Here is a 21,524-nt window from a genome sequence, read left to right on the forward strand (position 1 = left end):
TGTTCTTCTGTGGAAATGCCATCCAAGCCTGGATAGTTTTCCTAGGCAGTTGCAGATTCCCTCCCACAACAGACCCACACAAACCTTGCTAAACCACAATCCCTGACCTTGCTTTCTCCTGCTGACCTGCCATCTCAAATACACCCTTGGTGGGAGTCCATCCAAAGTGGTACTACAAGCCTGGCAGCGTGCAAGCAGCCCCAACAGGGGCCAGCACCACCCCAAAGTGACTCCTGAACTGGGGAGAGGGGAAAGGAACCACACACACCAGTCCAACTGTGGCCCCAGCAGTGGGCCACAAAAACTTCTCAGGAAGCAACACATGGAATGTGCCCAGCAATTTGATTCTACTGCATCTCTGGTAAATACCAGGTCTGACTCAACTCAAGTCCAAAGTGACCCCAGACTGACCCACTAATATCATAAGGACAAAAGCCTGATCACAACAGGAAAAGAGATCCACTGCAAATGACTGGACGGAAGAAAAAAGTGGCTCATCCACAACATCAGGGCACATGCAAAACACATAGGAGATACCCCTGAATCATCAAGTTCTGGTGAATGGGGGATATTGGACTTCAGGGCACTACAGGACCTCTTCATGAGGTCACTACTTTGCCTTCCTAACACAAAGACACAGACACAGAGTTATACAAAATGAGGAGACAGAAGAATAGGCCTCAAATAAAAGAACAGGACAAAATCACAGCAAGAGAGCTAAACAAAACAGAGATTAGGTAATATGCTTGATAGATAATCTAAAGTAATGGTCAAAAAGATATTCACTGGACCTCAGAAAAGACTGGAGGACATCAAGGAGACCCTCAACAAAAAGATGGAAAACAAAAAGTACCAATCAGAAATGAAGACCTCGAAAATTAAAATTAACTAAAATTAGAAATATACTAAATGGAATAAATAGCAGACTAGAGGAAGCAGAAAAATGGATCAGTGCCCTGGAGGACAGAGTAATAGAAAGAAATCAAGCTGAGTAAGAGAGAGAAAAAATAATAAACAATGAAAATAGACTAACGGAACTGAGTGACACCATCAAGCATAATAACATTTGCATCATAGGGATCCCAGAAGAAGAGAGAGAGGAGGGAAGAGAAAATTTATTTGAAGAAATAATAACTGAAAACTTCCTGAATATGGGGAAGGAAGCTGAAATCCAGATCCAGGAGGCACAGAGAGCCCCCAAGATAATCAATCCCAGGAGTCCCACACAAGGATATGCAGTAATTAAAATGGCAAAAAATAGTGAAAAAGAATTTTTAAAGCAATAAGAGAAGGAAAACAGTTATATACAAGGGAAACCTCATAAGGCTATCAGCTGATTTTTCAGCAGAAACTTTGCAGGCCAGAGGGAGTAGCATGATACATTCAAAATGCTGCACCCAAGAATACTCTATCCAGCAAGGCTATCATTCAGAAAAGAAGAAGAGATAAAGAATTTCCCAGACATACAAAAGTTAAAGGAATTCATCACCACTGAATTAGCCCAACAAGACATGTTAAAGATGTATCTTTGAGAGGAATGGAAAGACCCTAAGTGGGAGTAAGGAAAGTAGGAAGCACAAGAGCAGTACAATTAAGTATATCTATAGAAACCAGTCACAGGATTCACAAATTAAAAGAATGTAAAGTATGACACCATAAGAGATGAGAAAGGGGAAAAAAAGTGTTCAAGCCTAAATGACCATCAACTTAAAATAAACTGCTATATGCATAAGATGTTATATATAAAGCTAATGGTAACCAAAAATCAAAAACTGGTAATAGATATGCAAATAAAACAGAGAGAAAGGAATCCAAGTATATTACTAAAGAAAACCAACAAATCATAAGAGAAGACAGCCAAGAGAAGAAAGCAACAGAGAACTACAAAACAATCACAAAATAAATAACAAAATGGCAATAAGTACATACCTATCAATAATTAATTTGAATGTAAATGGACTAAACATTCCAATCAAAGGACATAGGATGATGGAATGGATAAAAGAGCAAGGCCCACCTATATGCTGCCTAAAAGAGACTCATTTCAGATCTAAAGACACATGCATATTGAAAGTAAAGGAATGGGAAAGCATTTATCATGCAAATGTAAGTAAAAAGAAAGTTGGAGTAGCAATACTGATATTGGACAAAATAGATTTTAAACAAAGATGGTAATAAGAGACAAAGAAGGACACTACGTAATTATAAAGGGAATAATCCAACAAGAAGATATAACAATTGTATATATTTATGCACCCAAAATAGGAGAACCCAAATACATAAAGCAGCTAATAACAAGCATAAAGGAAGAAATTGATAGAAATACAATAATAGCAGGGAACTTTAACACCCTACTCACATCAATGGATAGATCATCCAAACAGAAATTCAATAAGGAAACAGTGGCTTTCAAGGACGCATTGGATCAGATGGATTGAATGGATACATTTACAACATTCGTTTCTAAAACAGCAGAATATACATTTTTCTCAGGTGCACATGGAACATTCTTCAGAACAGATCACATTTTCAGCCACAAAACAAGTCAACCAATTCAGAAAGACTAAATTCACACTACACATCTTTTCTAACTACAACACTATGAATTACAAATCAACTGCAAGAAAAACTCTGGAAAGAACACAAATACATGGAGGTTAAGTAATATGTTACTAAACAATGAATGGGTCAACCAGGAAATCAAAGAGGATATAAAAAAATATATGGAAATAAATGAAAGTGAAAACACAATGGTTCAAAATTTGGGGGGGTGCAGCAAAACCTGTTCTATGAAGGAAGTTTGTAGCAATACAGGCCTACCTTAAGCGAAAAGAATCTCAAACAACCTAACCTTACACCTAAAGGAGCTAGAAAAAAGAAGAACCACAAAACGTAAAACCAGTTGAAGGAAGGAAATAATGAAGATTATAGCAGAAATAAAATAGAAAACTTTTAAAAATAGAAGAGCTCAATGAAATCAGGAGCTGTTTCTTTAAAAATATCAACAAAATTGATAAAACTTTAGCCAGAGAAAGAAAGAAAAAGGAAGAAAAGAAAGGAAAGAACAGAAAGAAAGGAAGGAAAGGAATGGATTCGATAGGATAGGTATGGAAAGGAAAGGAAAGAAGAAGGTAGGAAGGGGGAATTTCAAAATCAAGAATGAAAGAGGAAAATAACAACTGATACAACAGAAATACAGAGGATTATAAGAGAATATTATGAAAAATTACATGCCAACAATTGTACAACCTAGAAGAAATGGATAAGCTCCTTGAAACATACAACCTCCCAAAACTGAAGCAGGAAGAAATAGAAAATTTGAGACTGACTGACTGATTACCAGCAATGAAACTGAATCAATAATCAAAAAACTCCCAACAAACAAAAGTCCAGGACCAGATGGTACACAGGGGAATTCTACCAAATATTTAAAGAAGAGTTAACATCTATTCTCAAACTATCACAAAAAATAGAAGAGGAAGGAAAGCTTTCAAATTCATTCTATTAGGCTACTGTTATCCTGATACTAAAAGCAGAGAGAAAGCCACTACCAAAAAAAAAAAAAAAAAAAAAAAGAGAAAGAGGGAATTAGAGGCCAATATCTCTGATAAACATACAACCAAAAATCCTTAACAAAATATTAGCAAACTGAATCTAACAATACATTAAAGAAATCATTCACCACAATCAAGGGAGATTTGTTCCTGGGATGCATGAGTGGTTCAAAATTTGAAAATCAATCAACATGACTCATCACATTAACAAGAGAAAGGATACATTCAGGAAAAGCATTAGAAGTATCTTTTTTTTTTTTTTTTTTTTCTAAATTTGACAGAGAGAAATCACAAGTAGGCAGAGAGGCAGGCAGAGAGGGAGGAGGAAGCAGGCTCCCTGCGGAGCAGAGAGCCCAGCGCAGGGCTCCATCCCAGGACTCTGGGATCATGACCTGAGCCGAAGGCAGAGGGTTTAACTCACTGAGCCACCCAGGTGCCCCGGAAAAGCATTAGATAAAGTATAAGATCTGTTCATGATCAAAGCTCTCAACAAAGTAGGTTTAGAGGGGACAAACCTAAACATAATATAGGCCATATATGAAAACCCAAAATTAACATTATAGTCAATGGTGAAAAACTGAGAACTTTTCCTCTAAGAGGGGAACAAGACATGAATGTCCATTCTCACCACTTTTATTCAACATAATGTTGGAAGTCCTAGTCACAGCAATCTGACAAGACAAAGAAATAAAAGGCATCTGAACTGATAAGGAGCCAGTAACACTTCTACTATTTGCAGATGACATGATGCTATATATAGAAAACCCTAAAGACACTACCAAAAAACTATTAGAACTGATAAATTCAGTAAAGTCACAGGATACAAAAATCAAAATCCACTGAATTTCTATTTGTTAGTAATGAAGTAGCAGAAAGAGAAATTAAGAAAACAATCCCATCTGCAAATGCACCAAAAATTATAAAATACCTAGGAATAAATTTAATCAAGGAGGTAAGAGACCTATAATTCTTGAAACTATAAAACACTGATGAAAGAAATTGAAGATCACACAAAAAAATAGAACAATATTCCATGCTCATGGATTGGAAGAACAAATATTGTAAAAGTGTCCATTCTACCCAAACCAATCTACAGATTTAATACAATCCTTATCCAAATACCAGCAGCATTTTTCACAGAACTCGAACAAATAATCCTAAAATCTGTATGGAACCACAAAGGACCCCAAATAGCCAAAGCAATCTTGAAAAAGAACAAAACTGGAGGTGGCACAACGCCAGATTTCAGGATATACTATAGAGCCATAGGAATCAAAACACTGTGGTACTAGCACAAAAACAGACACATAGATCAATAGAACAGGATAGAGAGCCCAGAAATAAACCCATGATTACACGGTCAATTATTCTATGACAAAGGAGGCAAGAATATGTAATCGGAAGCTCTTCAACAAATGGCGCTGGGAAAACTGGACAGCTACATGTAAAAGAATGAAACTGGACCACTTTCTTGCACCATACACAAAAATATACTCAAAATGGATGAAGAACCTAAATGTGAGACCTGAAACCATAATAAATATCTTATAAGAGAACACAGACAGTAATTTCTCTGACATAGGCCATAGCAACACTTTAATAGATATGTCTTCTGAACAAGGGAAACAAAAGCAAAAATAAACTATTAGGACTATATCTAAATAAAAAGCTTCTGCATAACAAAGGAAATAATCAACAAAACTAAAAGGCAACCTACTGAATGGGTAAAGATACTTGCAAATGATTTATCTGATAAAGGGTTAACATCCAAAATATATATTAAAAAAAACTTATACAATTCAACATAAAAAAAAGCCCAGGGGCGCCTGGGTGGCTCAGTGGGTTAAGGCCTCTGCCTTCGGCTCAGGTCCTGATCCCAGGATCCTGGTATCGAGCTCTGCATCGGGCAGGGAGCCTGCTTCCTCCTCTCTCTCTGTCTGCCTCTCTGCCTGCTTGTGATCTCTGTCAAATAAATAAATAAAATCTTAAAAAAAAAAAAAAAGCCCAAATAATCCAATTAAAAATGGGCTGAAAACATGAGCAGATATTTCTCCAAAGAAGATATCCAGATGGCCAACAGACATATGAAAAGATACTTAACATGACTCATCATCAGGGAAATGCAAATCAAAATCACGATGAGGTATCACCTTATGCCTATCAGAATGGCTAAAATAAAAAACACAAGAAACAACAAGTGCTCGCAAGGATATGAAGAAAAATGAATCCTCTTGACTATTAGTGGGAATGCTAAGTGGTACAACCTCTGTGGAAAACAGTATGCAGATTCCTCAAAAAATTAAAAACTAGAATTACCATAAAATCCAGTAATCCCATTATTGGGTATTTACCCAAAGAATAGGAAAACAGTAATTCAAAAAGATACATGCACACCTATGTTTATTGCAGCATTATCTACAAAAGCCAAAATATGGAAGCAACCTCAGTGTCTACTGATAGATGAACGAATAAAGAAGAGGTGAAATACACACACACACATGAATATTTCTCAGCCATAAAAAAGCGAAATCTTGCCATTTATAACAACATGGGTGGATCTAGAAGGTACTGGGCTAAATGAAATAAGTTAGTCAGAGAAAGGCAAATACAATATGATTTCACTCATATGTGGAATTTAAGAAACAAACAAAATAAAAGAGGGAAACCTGAAAACACACTCCTAACTACAGAGAATAAATTGGTTCATACCAGTGGGGACGTCAGTGGGGGATAAGTGAAATAGATGAAGGGGATTAGAGTACACTTATCATCATGAGCACTGAATAATGTACAGAATTATTGAATCACTATGCTGTATGCCCAAAATGAATAGAACACTGTATTTTAACTATCCTGGAATTAAAAAAATATATGAATTTAAGGAAATAATTTATATCTTTTGTTCTTTGAAGCTATGAACATATATTTCTTTGACAGAAAATAAACAGTATTTTTAGTTAAAATTACCAACTAGATACTTTGCTGAAAGTTACTGGACTATCTGGAACAACAAAATACAAACAGGAAAAAAAGAGGTATAACTCCACCAAGTAGATCCACATGCACCATCCGGTTAAACTTGGTCTCCACATCTCCCGACATCTGTGCGTAACAGGCTGTCTACAAACAACACTGCAGTCATCAACAACCAGACTGGGTCTGAATGACGGTGCTAACGCACATGTTCTTTCACAGGCTGTGCTATTGGACTAAATTTGTTTTCCTTTGACATCCAGAAAGTATATTTTCCAGGGGAAGGGGTATTCATATACCTAACAACAAAAAGCAATCCCTCTAAAGAGAAAAACAAAACAAAACAAAACCAGAAATCCTCTGAGTTATCACCTACTTAAAGCGTAGAAACAATTTTCTTTAAAATTGTTCTACTGTTAGGAGGATGAAACAAACAAAAAACCCCATGAACTAATTGGAAGCTTGGACTGAAGAAGAAACAAAATGCCTATCACAACATCTTCCTAACCACAAGAAGCATGGGATTTATTTGCACAACGACCAGGTTTTAAAAGCTATATAATGTAAATTAGTATTATAATCTCCCTAATATTTCTATAATTCCTCTCTATTATTATCATTCTATTATAATATCTGTCAGTTATTATATTACAGTTTATTCAGATAAGTATCTGAAACTCATTAGCATGACTTTATTTAATAAAAGCTACAGGAATATGCCTAGCTAAAAGAAAAAAAATATTACGTTAGGCGTGGCCACTGAGTTTTACCATTTTTATGCTCTTTTATTTTCTTTCAACCAAAGATTTTTTAAGATTATATAAACCTTATGCCTTACAAAAATGATAAAATGAATATTATTTGACTATATAACCACATAGAAACAAAAATTCACTCAGATTGGGATAAAAAAGGACATACAGGCTTAAATAAAATCCCTTGTGACACATTAGAAAATAAGTACCAATACTCAGAAGCTGAGATGCAGACAGTAGTTATGCATTATCTCCTTCCAGATCTTTTTGCCTCCTTCTTCCAAGTTTTATAAACAAGCTGAAGCCTATATTGGAAGGTATTTGAAAAATTCCCTAGCCCATCTCCTGACACTGAGCAAGAAGCTCTCTTACAACATCTGTGAAAAAGAGCTCTTACACTTGACTAATTGAACACCAGTTCTTTAGTGATACTACCTTCCTTCTCTTCTCTTTATTTTTTATTTTAGATTAGTCATTTATTTGACAGAGAGAGAGAGAGAGAGAGAGCATACAAGCAGGGGGAGCAGCAGGAGAGGGAAAGGGAGAAGCAGATTCCCTGAGTAGCAGGGAGACTGACCTGGGGCTCCATTCCAGGACCCTGAGATCAAGATCTGAGCCAATGGCAGAGGCTTAACCCACTGAGCCACCCAGGTGCCCCAAGCCTTCTCAATGTCTTTTCTTTTAATTAAAAGATTTTATTTATTGATTTGACAGACAGAGACACAGCAAGAGAGGGAACACAAGCAGGGGGAGTGGGAGAGGGAGAAACAGGCTTCCCGCCCAGCAGGGAGCCCCATGTGACATGGGGCTCGATCCCAGCACCCTGGGATCGGGACCTGAGCCAAAAGGCAGACACATAATGACTGAGCCACCCAGGCGCCCCGACCTTCTCAATTCTTAAGCAACTTGAATTTTTAGAAAATTCTTCTTCCTGTTTGGCCAGCTGGGACGTGGTTGGGTGTTACCACCAGGGATGCATAACTACTATGGCGTTTGCTTATAGGACAGATCAATCAGGCACCTAATGGATTTTTTAATTTGTTGTGCAAACTGGAGCACAGCATCAAAGGGTGTGCTAGAAGTAATTATCTCAGGGCTGTCCTAGGCAGTCTGGTGTATGTGAGCACCCTCACTATCAGTAAGGGAGAGGGGGTCCAGGTCCAAAAGAGGATGACAGGATTTGGGAAGGTCATCGGGACCTCCACCAGCTGAGTTGAGCTCAGAGCTTGGCGTGTTCTTGTCAAAACACCAAGGTCAAGAAGACCTAGCTGCTCAAGACAGGCAAACAACACATTATGGAATGTTTGAGGATGAGAGGCATTTGCATGTCTGCATACCAAACAGTGGACTCAGGCTTAGGGTAACAAAATTAATTCCAGACCACTGATGATGAGGGAAAAGACCCCGTATAGTCAAGGTAGGTTCTAGCACAAGGCAGCACTAAGCCTGCAGATTCTGGACTATAGTGGCTGCAACCTAGTAAGCCTGGAGAAGGTGCAGTTGATTGTAGTTATGTCAGGTTTTTTGAGACAACAGAAGAAATTGCCCTTTTCTATATAAAAGTCCTTCAAATATTTGAAAACAGCTTTTACAACTGCCTTGGGTCATTTCTTCCACCCGCTGAACATACAGGGTTTCTTCAGCTCAGGAAATGTGGTGCTCCACACTGAGCAAGTGGGTGTTCCAGGTGAAGGCCCAGCACATCAGAGCAGGGCAGAATTACCGTTCAACGCATGCTCTGTGGAATGGCACTTTCTGTGAGTGGATAACAGTAAGTCGGTGATCAAATAGCTCTGCAAGAATGTTTTCATAGAGTTCTGCTATCAAGTCAGGCCTCTCCCATTCTTTACTTGGAGGTTTTAATCCTCTGATCCCAAATGAATGACTTTATGCTCATCCCATTAAATATGGAGGCACAGAGAAGGGCAATGCCTAGGTTGATGTTCTGGTTCTACAGCTCGCTCTCTGTGGCCTCGAGCCAACCACTTCCTACTGAGGAAGAAGCTGAGGATCAGATGAATAAATGTATGTGAAAGCCTTGTGTAAACTAGGACGTAAAATCAGTATCTAAGTTTACAGATATTTTTTCATTTGGTCATTCTATAAATAAATTCTATAAATTTTTATTCAATGCCTACAACCAGATACTACCCTGAGGACATAGTTCTGGTCTATAATCAATGCCTACAGAGATGATAGTTCACTGCCTCTTGAGTTTCTCATTTATACAATTAACTATCTGTTCCAGTTTTGTGTTATCTAAAAAGGTGGTAATTTCCTTTATGCTTTTTCTAGATCTCTTTGTTAACATTTTGAAATTATATGAAGGATGATTCTTTCAGCATTCTAGTGAGACCTTTTTTCAAGTTATTACAAGTAATTCTCACTGGATGCAATTTTTTCACAGAAATCCACACAGTTGTAGAGTACCATCTAATTTAGGGTACACACATTTTCTGCAACTTCTCCCCTGCCCCCTGGGCAGTTGCGCCTGCTGTATCACGGACATTCCTTCCCTTGGAAGCTGCAGGAAGTCACTCTCTTCATGGCACCCGAGGCTACGACTCCTAGTCGAGCTGAGATGGCAAGCAGGCTGATAACGGCTATCTTGGATTTCCACATATTTCACCACCATAACTAAAGAATGTAGTGAAAACCTACCAAAGTACTATTTGTTCTTGTTCATCTGTGGGATGATTTGGCAGTTGGGGCAGCTTTTCTGTCTGACTTGATGGTACAACTGGAGAACCGAAAGGAGAGACGGATAGCATCTACTAGGCAGGAGGAAAAAGGAAGGGCTGACTTCTCTTCAGTTTCTTTCTTATCCTTCCTTTTGGCAGGCTAAACCCAAAATCTATTGCATAGAATCATTTACTATAGACAATCCTTTAAAACCGGTTTTTAAATATTCACTTACCAGACTATGAATATAGCTTTGCTATAGAATAGTTCTTTATGATGATAGTACTACAGGGCTCAATGAAGGGGTAAGTGATATAAATTGTTCATTCATTCATTCTACAAATAGCAACTGAGCACAGAGGACACAGTAGTGGATGCTACAGTATTCTGGGAGGTCAGAAATGTGGTCAGAATGAAGCAATAGGATTCATCTGTGCACAAACCAGCTTCACAACTGTCAGGGAATGTCTGAGGAACTCCAAGACAATCATGACATGTTTGAAGTTACCAAAAGGGATACCTGATCAACACTGCTTGATTTCCATCAGATGCAAAGCTCTGTGGAGGACCACGTGAACTTGGTCACAACTGTACAGACCTAGATAATGGACTGGCAGACCCTGGAAGGGGGCTGGAAAAAGAAACAGGGGACATCTGAAGAAAAAGCACATGAGAGATGAGTTTGGCAGAATGAGTCTGAACAGCAGGGCTTGCTATTAGGGAGGTAATGATAGCAGCTACAATGCTTGGCTGCTGTGCACGGCTGGAAGGAGGGCAGGATAGAGAGGAAAGAACTATGGGTCACTAGGGCCCCAACCCTCATTTGTGATGAACGCCTCTGTGCACAGGGAGCCAATAGCATTATCCTGCTAACTGCAGAAAGCACACAGGAGCAGTAGAGACACTGGGCTAAGTCATGAAGAGGTCACTGGCAGGATAAAAGAGAGCAAAACAAGGGTATCAAAAGAAAAAAGAAAAGCACTGATCAGTAAAGCAGAAAGACTGAAGAGCCTCAGATGTCATTTCCACATGGACTCTTAGAAGGAATATCTTGGGGGTGAACTTTTCAGAACAAGAAGCTGAACATTTTGTTAAGCAAAAGAAAAGGAGTCCCTGTTCAGTAAGATCTGGGGTCCTGCAGGGGAAATCTGGGAAATATCCATTATAGATCAAAGGGTTAAAATCAGAGGTCATATCTTTATGATGGGTAAATAAGTTTCAGTCAGCACCACCCATCCATATGACCATAACATTTAAAAATACTAAGCTTATGATCACTGATAATCTTTAAAGAAGAACCACTTTTTTTTTTTTAAGATTTTATTTATTTGACAGAGAGAGAGATCACAAGCAGGCAGAGAGGCAGGCAGAGAGAGGGGGAAACATGCTCCCCGCTGAGCAGAGCGCCTGATGCGGGGCTCGATCCCAGGACCCCGAGACCACGACCTGAGCCGAAGGCAGAGGCTCAACCCACTGAGCCACCCAGGTGCCCCAAGAAGAACCACTTTTTGATTGACGTTGTGATAACTGACTGGCTTGACAAAGAGGTACAATAGGAGAAATCTTAGTATGATTTCATTATTTGAATGGATACAGAAAATAGTCCCTTTTATAATAGTTACTTGTTAGGTCATTTATTTGCTATAAATGCATAACTAATAATTGACAAAAAAACAAATATAAAAGCACCTCTTACATTGTGATGGTTGGTTGAAAAGTCTTAGAACTACTTGTTTATACAGAGATTCATCTTTAATCAGCATTTGGGCTGCTTCCAAATTCACTGGATTTTCTAGCACTGGATTAGAAAGCATAACCTATAGGAAAAAAATAAAATTTTAAGTTTTTAAAGTAAACTCTTTTGCTAGAGCAGAAAGACAAGCCAACACATACAACAGTAACAAGCATTTATTGCATGGCTACTTTGTATCCACTTGGAGACAGACACAAAGACAAATGATACATAGACCCTACTCTCAAGAAACTCTTGGTCTATCTTGGGTGTTATTCTGGATATTCATGAGCCAAACACTGGGATCAAAGCAAGTTACAAGTTCCTTCCTCTAGCCTATTCCTTTCTATCATGTGAACTTAAATTCAATTTATATAGAAAGGAAACTAAACATTAGGAAATGCTGAAACATTTCCATTAAAAAACAAGTTTAATTTTTATCATAAGATCACATTTAGGTCATGGATAAACAAGCGTATGTAATAAGGCTGTGTATACTGTGTATACTTCAACATCTCTCCAGAACATTGAATGAATTTGGTATCTACAGTTTTCTATTGCTACTGTGACTAACATAAATTTAGCAGCTTAAAATAATACAAATTCATTGTCTCACATTTCTGTAGGTGGCAAGTCTGGGGTGGGCAGTCTGGTTTCTCTTTTCCAGATTTAGTAAGACTAAAATCAAAGTGTCGGCTGATTGGGCTCTTATCAGAGATTCTGAAAGAGTCTGTTTCCAACCTCATTCGTGTTATCTGTAAGCTGAATTCAGTCCCTTGCATTTGTAGGACTGAGGTCCCTGTTTCTTTGCTGGCTGTTAGCCCGGGACTATCCTTAGCTCCAAGAGGTCTCTTGCAAATTACACCCGGACCCTTATATTTCAGAGCAGTTAAGGTATGAAAAATCTTCCTTATGCTTGGAATCTCTCTGATGTTCCCTCCTGCCACAGCCATTCCCGTTCCCTCTTTCCACCTTCCTCTTCCATTGTTAAGGGGTCATATAATTACTTTGTACACCTGTATAGTTCAGGATAACCTTCCCATAATTCCATCTGCAAAGCCCTTTTACAGCAGTATGTAGATTAGATTAAATAACCAGAGGATGGGAGTCTTGGAGAGATATCTTTAAAATTCTGCCTGCTCTCTGGGTGGTTCAGTCGGTTAAGCATCTGTCTTTGGCTTGGGTCATATCCTGGGGTCCTGGGATTGAGCCCTGCATCAGGCTCCTCACTCAGCAGGGAATCTGCTTCTGCCCCTTCCCCTGCTTGCGCTCTCTCTTTCTCTCAAATAAATAAAGTCTTAAAATAAAATAAAATAAATTTCTGCCTGCTAGAGTATATGTACATCTGGACAAAATAGGGGACCAGTAGTAACCAAAACTTAATAGTTCTGATAAACCATAATCTTGTTTATCTAGCACCTCAAAACTATTATTTTCCCAAACTGCAAGTATTTGTTCAATAATTTCAGTATTTTGAATATTATAACACACAAACTAGATAATAAAATATAGCCAAAATAATAACTACCAGAATACTTAAGTGTAGATGAAGGTCAAATGGATAACTGTGACTTAAGTGTCATAGAAATGATGGCAGTCATCACTAATGAAAGCAATAATCTGATATTTGATATTTCAAAGGCAATAAGAATTTACTGCTATTAATTGAGTTTTTCTGTTTGGAAAACACATTTGAGTTTTATCTCCAACACATTTGAGCTATATCTCCAAGCATATTCTAAGTTGCTTAAATAAGGATTCAGTGTGGATTGTACTATACCTCTCAAAGCAGGCAGGAAGCAGATGAAACTTATCTTCAAGAGTAAGCTTTAGTCTTTGGCTGGAGTGATAATCCTACTCAGAGAGGCACATCTGGTAAAGTTTATTCAACAGTCTTTGCACTGACACTATGTCTAAGACCTTTTCATATTATGTGTATACAAGCTACTAAGTATACTTAATGATTTTTAAGAACTTAAATACATTAAAATGAATCAGACACCCTACTAAAATGGTAAAAAGAAAAGTTACTTTTATCTTTTTAAAGACTTTATTTATTCGTCAAAGAGAAAGAGAGAGAGAGAGTGAGCGAGCGTGCAGAGAAGCAGCGGGAGGGACAAAGGGAGAAGCAGGCTCTATAGTGAGTGAGCAGAGAGCCTGATGTGGGACTTGATCCTAGAACCCTGGGATCATGACCTGAACTGAAGGCAGATACTTAACTGACTGAGCCACCCAGGTGTCCCAAGGTCCAACTTTAAATTAGCCATGTGACAGTGTGGAACAACATAAGCAGCTTTCCAGAGGACAAGGACAAAAAACTGGAGCATCAGTATAAAACTGCAACAGTAGGTACAATTTGTAATTTCCAATTAGTTAAAGCCCATGTATTTGGAATTCCTTTTATGGATGGTGTTGCTCTTTACCTTTCCACTATAGACTGAAGTACAAGTGTTCTTATAATCTTTTATAAGATTATAAAAATTTTAGGAGGAGATGATTAGTATATTTAGACTAAAATATTTTAAACACTATTTCAAATGCCACTCCCTTGAATAACAATGTGATAATTATACATATGTTTCATCTATTGTTCAAAGGGAAATATTCAGAAATTACGGTCTGCCTGTGTACTGTCCATTATAGCAGGCATCAGCCATATGTGATTATTTAAATTGAAATCAAACAAAATAAATGAAAAACCCAGTTCTCCTCAGTTACACTAGCCACATTTCAAGTGCACAGTAGCTAGTGGCTAGTGCCTACTATATGGGACATTGCAGATATGAGACATTTCTATCAGTGTAGAAAGTTCTACTGGGCAGCATGACCTTGAAAGGAGTATTAAATGATCATTAAAATATTAACTGCAGCAATATGAAAATTACTTGAGATAAAATAATATGTGGAAAATAAATAGGTCAAATAATTTATACATATAAACCATATTTTGGAACAATGTAAAAAATTCAGGTTCATTCTTTTATTCATATTACTTAACATCTACTGTCAGCATTGTTCTAGGTAGGTACTGCGGAATCAGAGATGAATTGTATCTGTTCTCTGACCTTGAGGAGCTTGTAGTCTAATAGGGGACGGCAGGTAAGAAAACAGTATGTGCATTATAGTATTACAGTCCTCTGATAGAAATTTGCCTGGAGTACCACTAAGTGGGTGGGAGACAAAAGGAATCCCTCACACACCAAAGCCATCCATTCTATCTCTGAAAAAAGTCAGGAAAGGCATCTCAGTGGGGGACTCCTTGGCCCTGACTCTTCCAATGTACGCAGCTCCTTCCCAGACTGAGCGAGAGGGAAGGAGAAAATGGATTGCCAATCAGAAACTGGACTGAGCACTTTTTAAGATTCAAGACTTGCTTGGGTTTGTAACTTTAGAATTGCAAACTCTATTATAATTTTTTTTAAAGATTTTATTTATTCACTTGAGACACATAGATAGAGAGCATGAGCAGAGGGAGATGTAGAGGGAGGGGGAGAAGCAGACTCCCTGTTGAGCCGGGAGCCAGATGTAGGGCTTGATCCCAGGACCCTGAGATCATGACCTAGGCGACCCTCTATAAATGTTTTATAACCTGAATTGAACCAAGGACTGTGATTGAAGAACAGCATGAAGATATAATAGGAGTGGGGCTCCACAGTGCTGTTAGGAAGAGTCTGAAGCCCAGGTGTGAGAACAAGTAGATTCTTTGTCAGGCGATAGAACTGAGGCTAACCCTGCAGTGAATGTGCAATTTTTTAAAAACAAGATTTTAAACAAAAACATGGGAGAAAACATTAGAGGCAAATGGTAATCACAGTAGGGTTCAGGTTTTTCTTTATGACTACCAGTGATTTTCTTTTCCTTTCCATTTTTCCCTCGCCTTTTTTTTAGAGAGAGAGAGCATGCTCTGGATAAGTTGTATTAATGGGGTTGGGGGAGGGGCAGTGGGAGGAGAGAGAGAATCCCAAGCAGACTCCCTGCTGAGCCTCAACACATTGTTTTACTATTCCTTTTTTCTTTTCTTTTCTTTTTTTTTTTTTTGGTAAGATTTATTTGTTTGAGAGAGCATGAACATACATGCTTGCGAGGGGGTTGGGTGGGGGAGAGGGAGAGAGGAGAGGGAATCTCAAGCAAACTCCCTGCAGAGCACAGAGCCTGATGTGGCGCTCCATCTCACCACACTGACATCATGACCCTTATAAGTCCAAATCAAGAGTTAGATGCTTAACCCACTGAGCCACCCAGGGGCCCCACAGTTTTACTTTTTTTTTCTTTGACAGATCACAAGTAGGCAGAGAAGCAGGCAGAGGGGAAGGGAAGCAGGCTCCCTGCCGAGCAGAGAGCCCGATGCAGGACTTGATCCCAGGACCCCGGGATCATGACCTGAGTTGAAGGCAGGAGACTTAACCCACTCAGCCACCCAGGTGCCCCATAGTTTTACTATTCTTAAGGAAGATCCCAATTCAGGTAGAAGAGACGGGAATGTGACTCAGGTAGAAGAGACGGGAATGTGACTCAGTTTGAAGGAATCAAAAAGATCAACTCCAGATATTTGCTCAATTCTTTACAGTTTTTGCTCAACTGTCTCTCCCCAAACATGGCCTAGCATAGGCACATGCGTAATACATATTTGTAGAGTGAATGAAAGAATAAGTTTGAACATTTAATCTCTAAGAAAGATTGCTTTCCTCAGTACGCTAAGGTGACTAGACAGAAAATTTTTTTTCAAAAATAAGAAAATGGATTTGTATTATAATTCTGTGTGATTGACAGAATTCAATTAAGTTAGAATATTTCATTCCGTAAGTATTCCAAATAACAAAAGTTTATCTTTAGATACTATTAATGATGAGTAGGTCCACAGAAACATCACTGAGCCTGATTATAGGTGGTCAAAGCAAGTGGCACTGAAATAATTTATTTTAGCACCAGGTTTTTTTGAGGGTCAGAAATAACAGAACACTGAGGCATGCTTCTAAGGACCATGAATCAAGGGGGCAAAGGGCCACTCCAGAAACAGGCATCAGTCTTCAGGGAGGAAAAAAAATCCCTGCCTCAATTGTTTACTGGATTTGATCTGAAAGTTTATAAAAGAGCAAGTAGCTAGCTAGCACTGTCAGAAACAAAGAATAAAGCTGAATATTTTAAGTTGTAGTCATCTGATTCACCTTTCTGAGGATGGCAAGATTCATGAATGAGGAAAGATCATGTCCAGTATTATAAAGTTAGAAGCCAAAAGAAAAGTTGACACTAAATTTCTACAACTGAAATCATAAAGTTCTTTTTAAAATAAAATAAATATTCCTTCACTGTAAAGGGCATTAACTAACAATTTCACTTTAAAACAACAATCTTCATAAGTTCCACTTTATAGCCTTGGTGTAAAATGCTGTTGATTTAAATAAGTTTACTCAAATCCTTCAATCATTTAAATATTCATTGCACATCCCAATCCTTATATTTTGAATAACTGGGATAATTGAAAGTATTAAAGAGACCATTATATTAATCCATTCTTACCTGGAGGGTTAGTAAGATGCTGCTCAAAGTATAGCTTGTATTCCACTTATCAGGGTCGTCCAAAAAATCTATACAGGCCCGACCAGTATTTTGGTCTACTGTATTAAAGTAATACATGAATATTGACACATATAATACAATGATTATTTTAAAATTTATGAACATCAAAATAGCACAGGCAAAATCAGAAAGCAAAAGACAAAGCAGAAAAAGTATCTCCAATGAATGTGACTGACAGCTGAGAGTGTAGCTGTTAAAAGCATGGACTTTGGTGTCAGACACACAGAGATCTGCATGTTGACCCCCTGCCTGTCAGCTCCGCTATGTTGAACAATTTAACTTTACCTCTCTAGGTAACTTTACCTCTCTAACATGTGAAATGGGGATATCGTAAAAATACCTTCCTTCACTGAAAAGAATTAAAAAATAAAGTACTTAATTTTTGTACCTGACGTGTAGCAAATCCCCCCAAATGACAGATATCATTATCAATAATAGTCTTACTAATATATAAAAAAGCTTTTGTAAATGACTAAGAGAAACATTTCTACTCTAATAGAAAAATCTCGCAGTAAAAAGTTATGAATTGAAAAGAAATTTTTAAAAGGTAAAAAGAAAGGTGTTCGATTTGACACTGTACTATAAAACTACAATAATTAGAACTACAGGGTGGGACATGAGATTAATGTGATAAGAGCCTTTAGAAACAAATCCTACTATGTATTAAAACTGTAGTATGCTAAAAGTGCAATTATGACTCAGCAGCAAAAGAAGATTATCAGCCAATGGCATTAACAAGTGCTGTGCAAATTACTCATTGTCCTTTGGTTTTTAGGCTTCCTTTCTTCCATCTCTTCTGGAATAAGGAGCACTATGCCTGCCCCTGTCTCCACCCTGTGTGTGGTTTTAGATAAATACATGGTTGCCCATATTTTCCCCAGCAAGATGTGGCCATGTAACTAAGTTGTAATTGTGGGATATCAGCAGAAAGACAGCGTGCAACTTCTAGGTCATATTTCCTGAAGGAAGCTGTTTTGCCCTCTTTATCTTTTTTCCCTTCCCACTGGCTGGAAACAGTCTCAGAGTAAAAGTCTTATATCCAGAAATGACACTTGCACATTGAGGATGGTGAACCCACCCTGCCAGCTTTGTTCTGTTATACACAGATTGGAAAGGTAGAGAAGCTTGGCCTATGCCCTAACAAATTAAATAAATCACTATTTAAAAAAAAAGAATGCAGGGCGCCTGGGTGACTCAGTGGATTAAGCCGCTGCCTTTGGCTCAGGTCATGATCTCAGGGTCCTGGGATCGAGTCCCGCATCGGGCTCTCTGCTCAGCAGCGAGCCTGCTCCCCTCTCTCTCTCTCTCTCTGCCTGCCTCTCTGTCTACTTGTGATCTCTGTCAAATAAATAAATAAAATCTTTAAAAAAAAAAGAATGCAGTTAAATACGAAAAATAAGACTATAGAATAACTAAAAAAAATTAAAATGATGATTTGATTTTGTTTGGGGAAAGAATCATCTAGGTTTAAAGGTAACTGCAAAAATCTCAAAGGATAAGACTACATAAAAAATTTTAAATCCCAGATATAAAAAAACCAGCATAAGAAAAATTTAAAAATTAGTGACAAAGGGAAATATTTGCAATGTCCAATACAATGTAATAACATTGTTAAGTCTGACGGTTCACAAAATAAGAAATGCAATCAACAGACATGAAAAAAATGTTCAACTCACAAGTATTCAGAGAAGTGCTTATTAAAATAACAGTGACATTCTTATGAAATTGGAAAAAAAAGTCTCTGAAGTTTCAATGCCCAGATTTGGAGTGCTAAAATGAGGACTTTATAAACAGTTATTTGTGGAAGTGTAAATAACATCCTGAAAGGCAACTTGACTTTACGTATCTAAAGACTTAGAACCATATAGAGCCATCCTTTGGAGTTTGGGGCTAATAAATAACACTCCCCTCCTCTCAAGCTCATATATAATGAAACAGACCTAACTGTTGAAAGATGGAAGTAAAACATCAACTGTACCATAGATAAGAATGAAATGGAGAACGCATGTGATCAATGGCTTTACTTGAGCTCCACAAAAGCGCCCGATTTGAACTTAACACCCAAACTGAAGGCTTGCCTGTCTCCTCCCTGGAGAAAGCAAGAGGGCACCCATTTTGAAGGAAAACTGGTTGAAACTGGAAAGAAAGTGTTGAGAAAGTGCTGAGCCACACATGTTCAATTTTTATTTCCTATTTTTCCAATAGGTAAGTCACTCAAGGAGTGAAGGAGGGAAAGAAGAGCAGTCACAAGTTTCTTGTACGTTTCCTCCTAGAGACAGAGGTTCTTTTTATTCTGGAAATGGAAGATGTAAGGAGTAGAGTATAAGAACACAAACCACCCCCCACTACATTTAACCAGTAATTCCACTTGTGTTTATGCTAAGCAAATAATAGCAAATGTACACAATGAATTGTGTACCATAAATTTAATTTTATCCCTTAAAATAGGTTTTAATTACAAAGTAATAATGTACTTTGAAAAAAGTACATAAAAGTATATAAAGTAAAATACGAAAGTTTTCTTGTCTACTAATACCACTCTTTAGAGTTATTACCAGTTGGTCTAGCAGCACCTGGGTGGCTCAGTTGGTTAAGCATCTGACTCTTGGTTTTGGCTCAGGTCATGATTTCAGGGTCTTGATATCAATCCCTACATCAGGCTCTGTGCTCAGCATGGAATCTGCTTCAGAGATTCTCTTTCTCCCTCTCCCCTTGCCCCTCCCTGTCTGTGTGCACATGCATACATGTGTTCTCTCCAAAATAAATAAATAAAATCTTCAAAAAAAAATCTACCAGTTGGTCTATACAAATGTACACATACACGTGTGTGTGTGTGTGTGTGTGTGTGTGTGTGACCGTTTATGTAGTTTTTCTAATTAAATGGAATTATATCTTATGTGTTATTCTTTAAAGGCCTTTTTTTCATTTAATAGTAAATTACCAACATATTTCTGGACATGTTTATGAAAATATATTTGAGTACCAGCTATGTGCCAAGTAGTGAATATTCTAGGAATAGCAGTGACCAAAAAGTCCAACTTTTTATTTCTTCCTTGTTATGTACATAGCAGTAAGATATTTTACTTAAAAATTCCTATATTAACAGACACTGGAATTATTCCCATTTTCCCTATTTCCAGCATCGTTACTGGGAACAAACACCTTTAAATAGTATATATACTCTTCTATACCTGTGCTAGTATTTCTATGGAATAATTTAGAAACATGGTACTACAGGGATTTAGGGCTATTTGCCTTTTATAGCTGATTAGAAACTATCAAACTGCTTCCCAGAAATGTCACACTGAGGTCATCATTATATCTGAAAACCCACCCACCTACATGTTTGCCCATCCCTACTAAAATTGGATAAATTTTTAACATTTTGTAAGCATAAGCAATGAATCATAAATTCTTGTTTTAATATGCATTTATTTTCTTACTAGTGAAGCTGATCATCTTTTTATGTTTATTTTTCTTATGTTTCCTCTATCAAGTGTTTGTTTATAACCTTTGCCTGTTTTTCTATTGCTTTATATTTTTCTTAGTGATTTTTAAGTGTTCTTTATCTTTTGTAGATATTCTGTTTTACACATTGCAATTATTATACCTTGGTTTGCAAAAGTCAACATATTTTGCCTCTGTTTATCATATTGTTGGCTGTAGAGAAGTTTTAAAAAGTTTATGTACTTTAGGGGTATCTGGGTGGCTCAGTGGGTGAAGCCTCTGCCTTCAGCTCAGGTCATGATCTCAGGGTCCTGGGATCAAGCCCCACATTGGCCTCTCTGCCTGCCTCTCTGCCTACTTGTGCTATCAAATAATTACATAAAATCTTAAAAAATAAAAATTTATGTAGTTTAATGTGTCATGCTTTTTTCACAGTTTATAGGTTTTATCATATTTATTAAAGCTTTCCTCACCAAGCTGATTAAAAATTCTATTTGATTTTCTTCTTTTTAGTATTTAAAACTTTTAGACTTTTTGATATATCAAGAATTCATTTTGTGTATTAACTTGAATAGCAATCTAACTCATTTCTTTCTAAAATGTTAATTTTTCAGTGCATTATTTTTTATGATAATAAAAAAATTAGGTCCAATGAGAATACTGAATACAAGAATAGTTAAGTTTATCATTTAGTCATTAAAACTGAGCTTTGAAGAATGTTTAATAATCCAGAAATAAACATGTCATTTTAGGGTGCCTGGGTGGCTCAGTGGGTTAAGCTTCTGCCTTCGGCTCAGGTCATGA

General features: G+C 37.5%; 1 protein-coding gene across 4 annotated transcripts in view; it reads right to left on the bottom strand.

Annotated features, from left to right (window-relative positions):
• The window catches only part of UBE2U (ubiquitin conjugating enzyme E2 U), a 60,246-nt gene that overhangs the window by 34,022 nt on the left and 4,700 nt on the right, over positions 1-21,524 (bottom strand). For all 4 annotated transcript variants that reach the window (XR_006820564.1, XM_046021337.1, XM_046021349.1 and 1 more), the window contains 2 exons: positions 17,214-17,311; positions 11,661-11,781 (listed from right to left, as the gene is read on the bottom strand). Coding sequence is in view for 3 of the 4 variants with exons in the window: in XM_046021337.1 (XP_045877293.1) it covers positions 11,661-11,781; positions 17,214-17,311 (219 nt within the window). In the remaining variant the exon portion in view is untranslated. The remainder of the gene's footprint in view (positions 1-11,660; positions 11,782-17,213; positions 17,312-21,524) is intronic.

Source organism: Meles meles, chromosome 1, assembly GCF_922984935.1.
Source record: "Meles meles chromosome 1, mMelMel3.1 paternal haplotype, whole genome shotgun sequence".
NCBI classification, from domain to species: Eukaryota; Metazoa; Chordata; class Mammalia; order Carnivora; family Mustelidae; genus Meles; species Meles meles.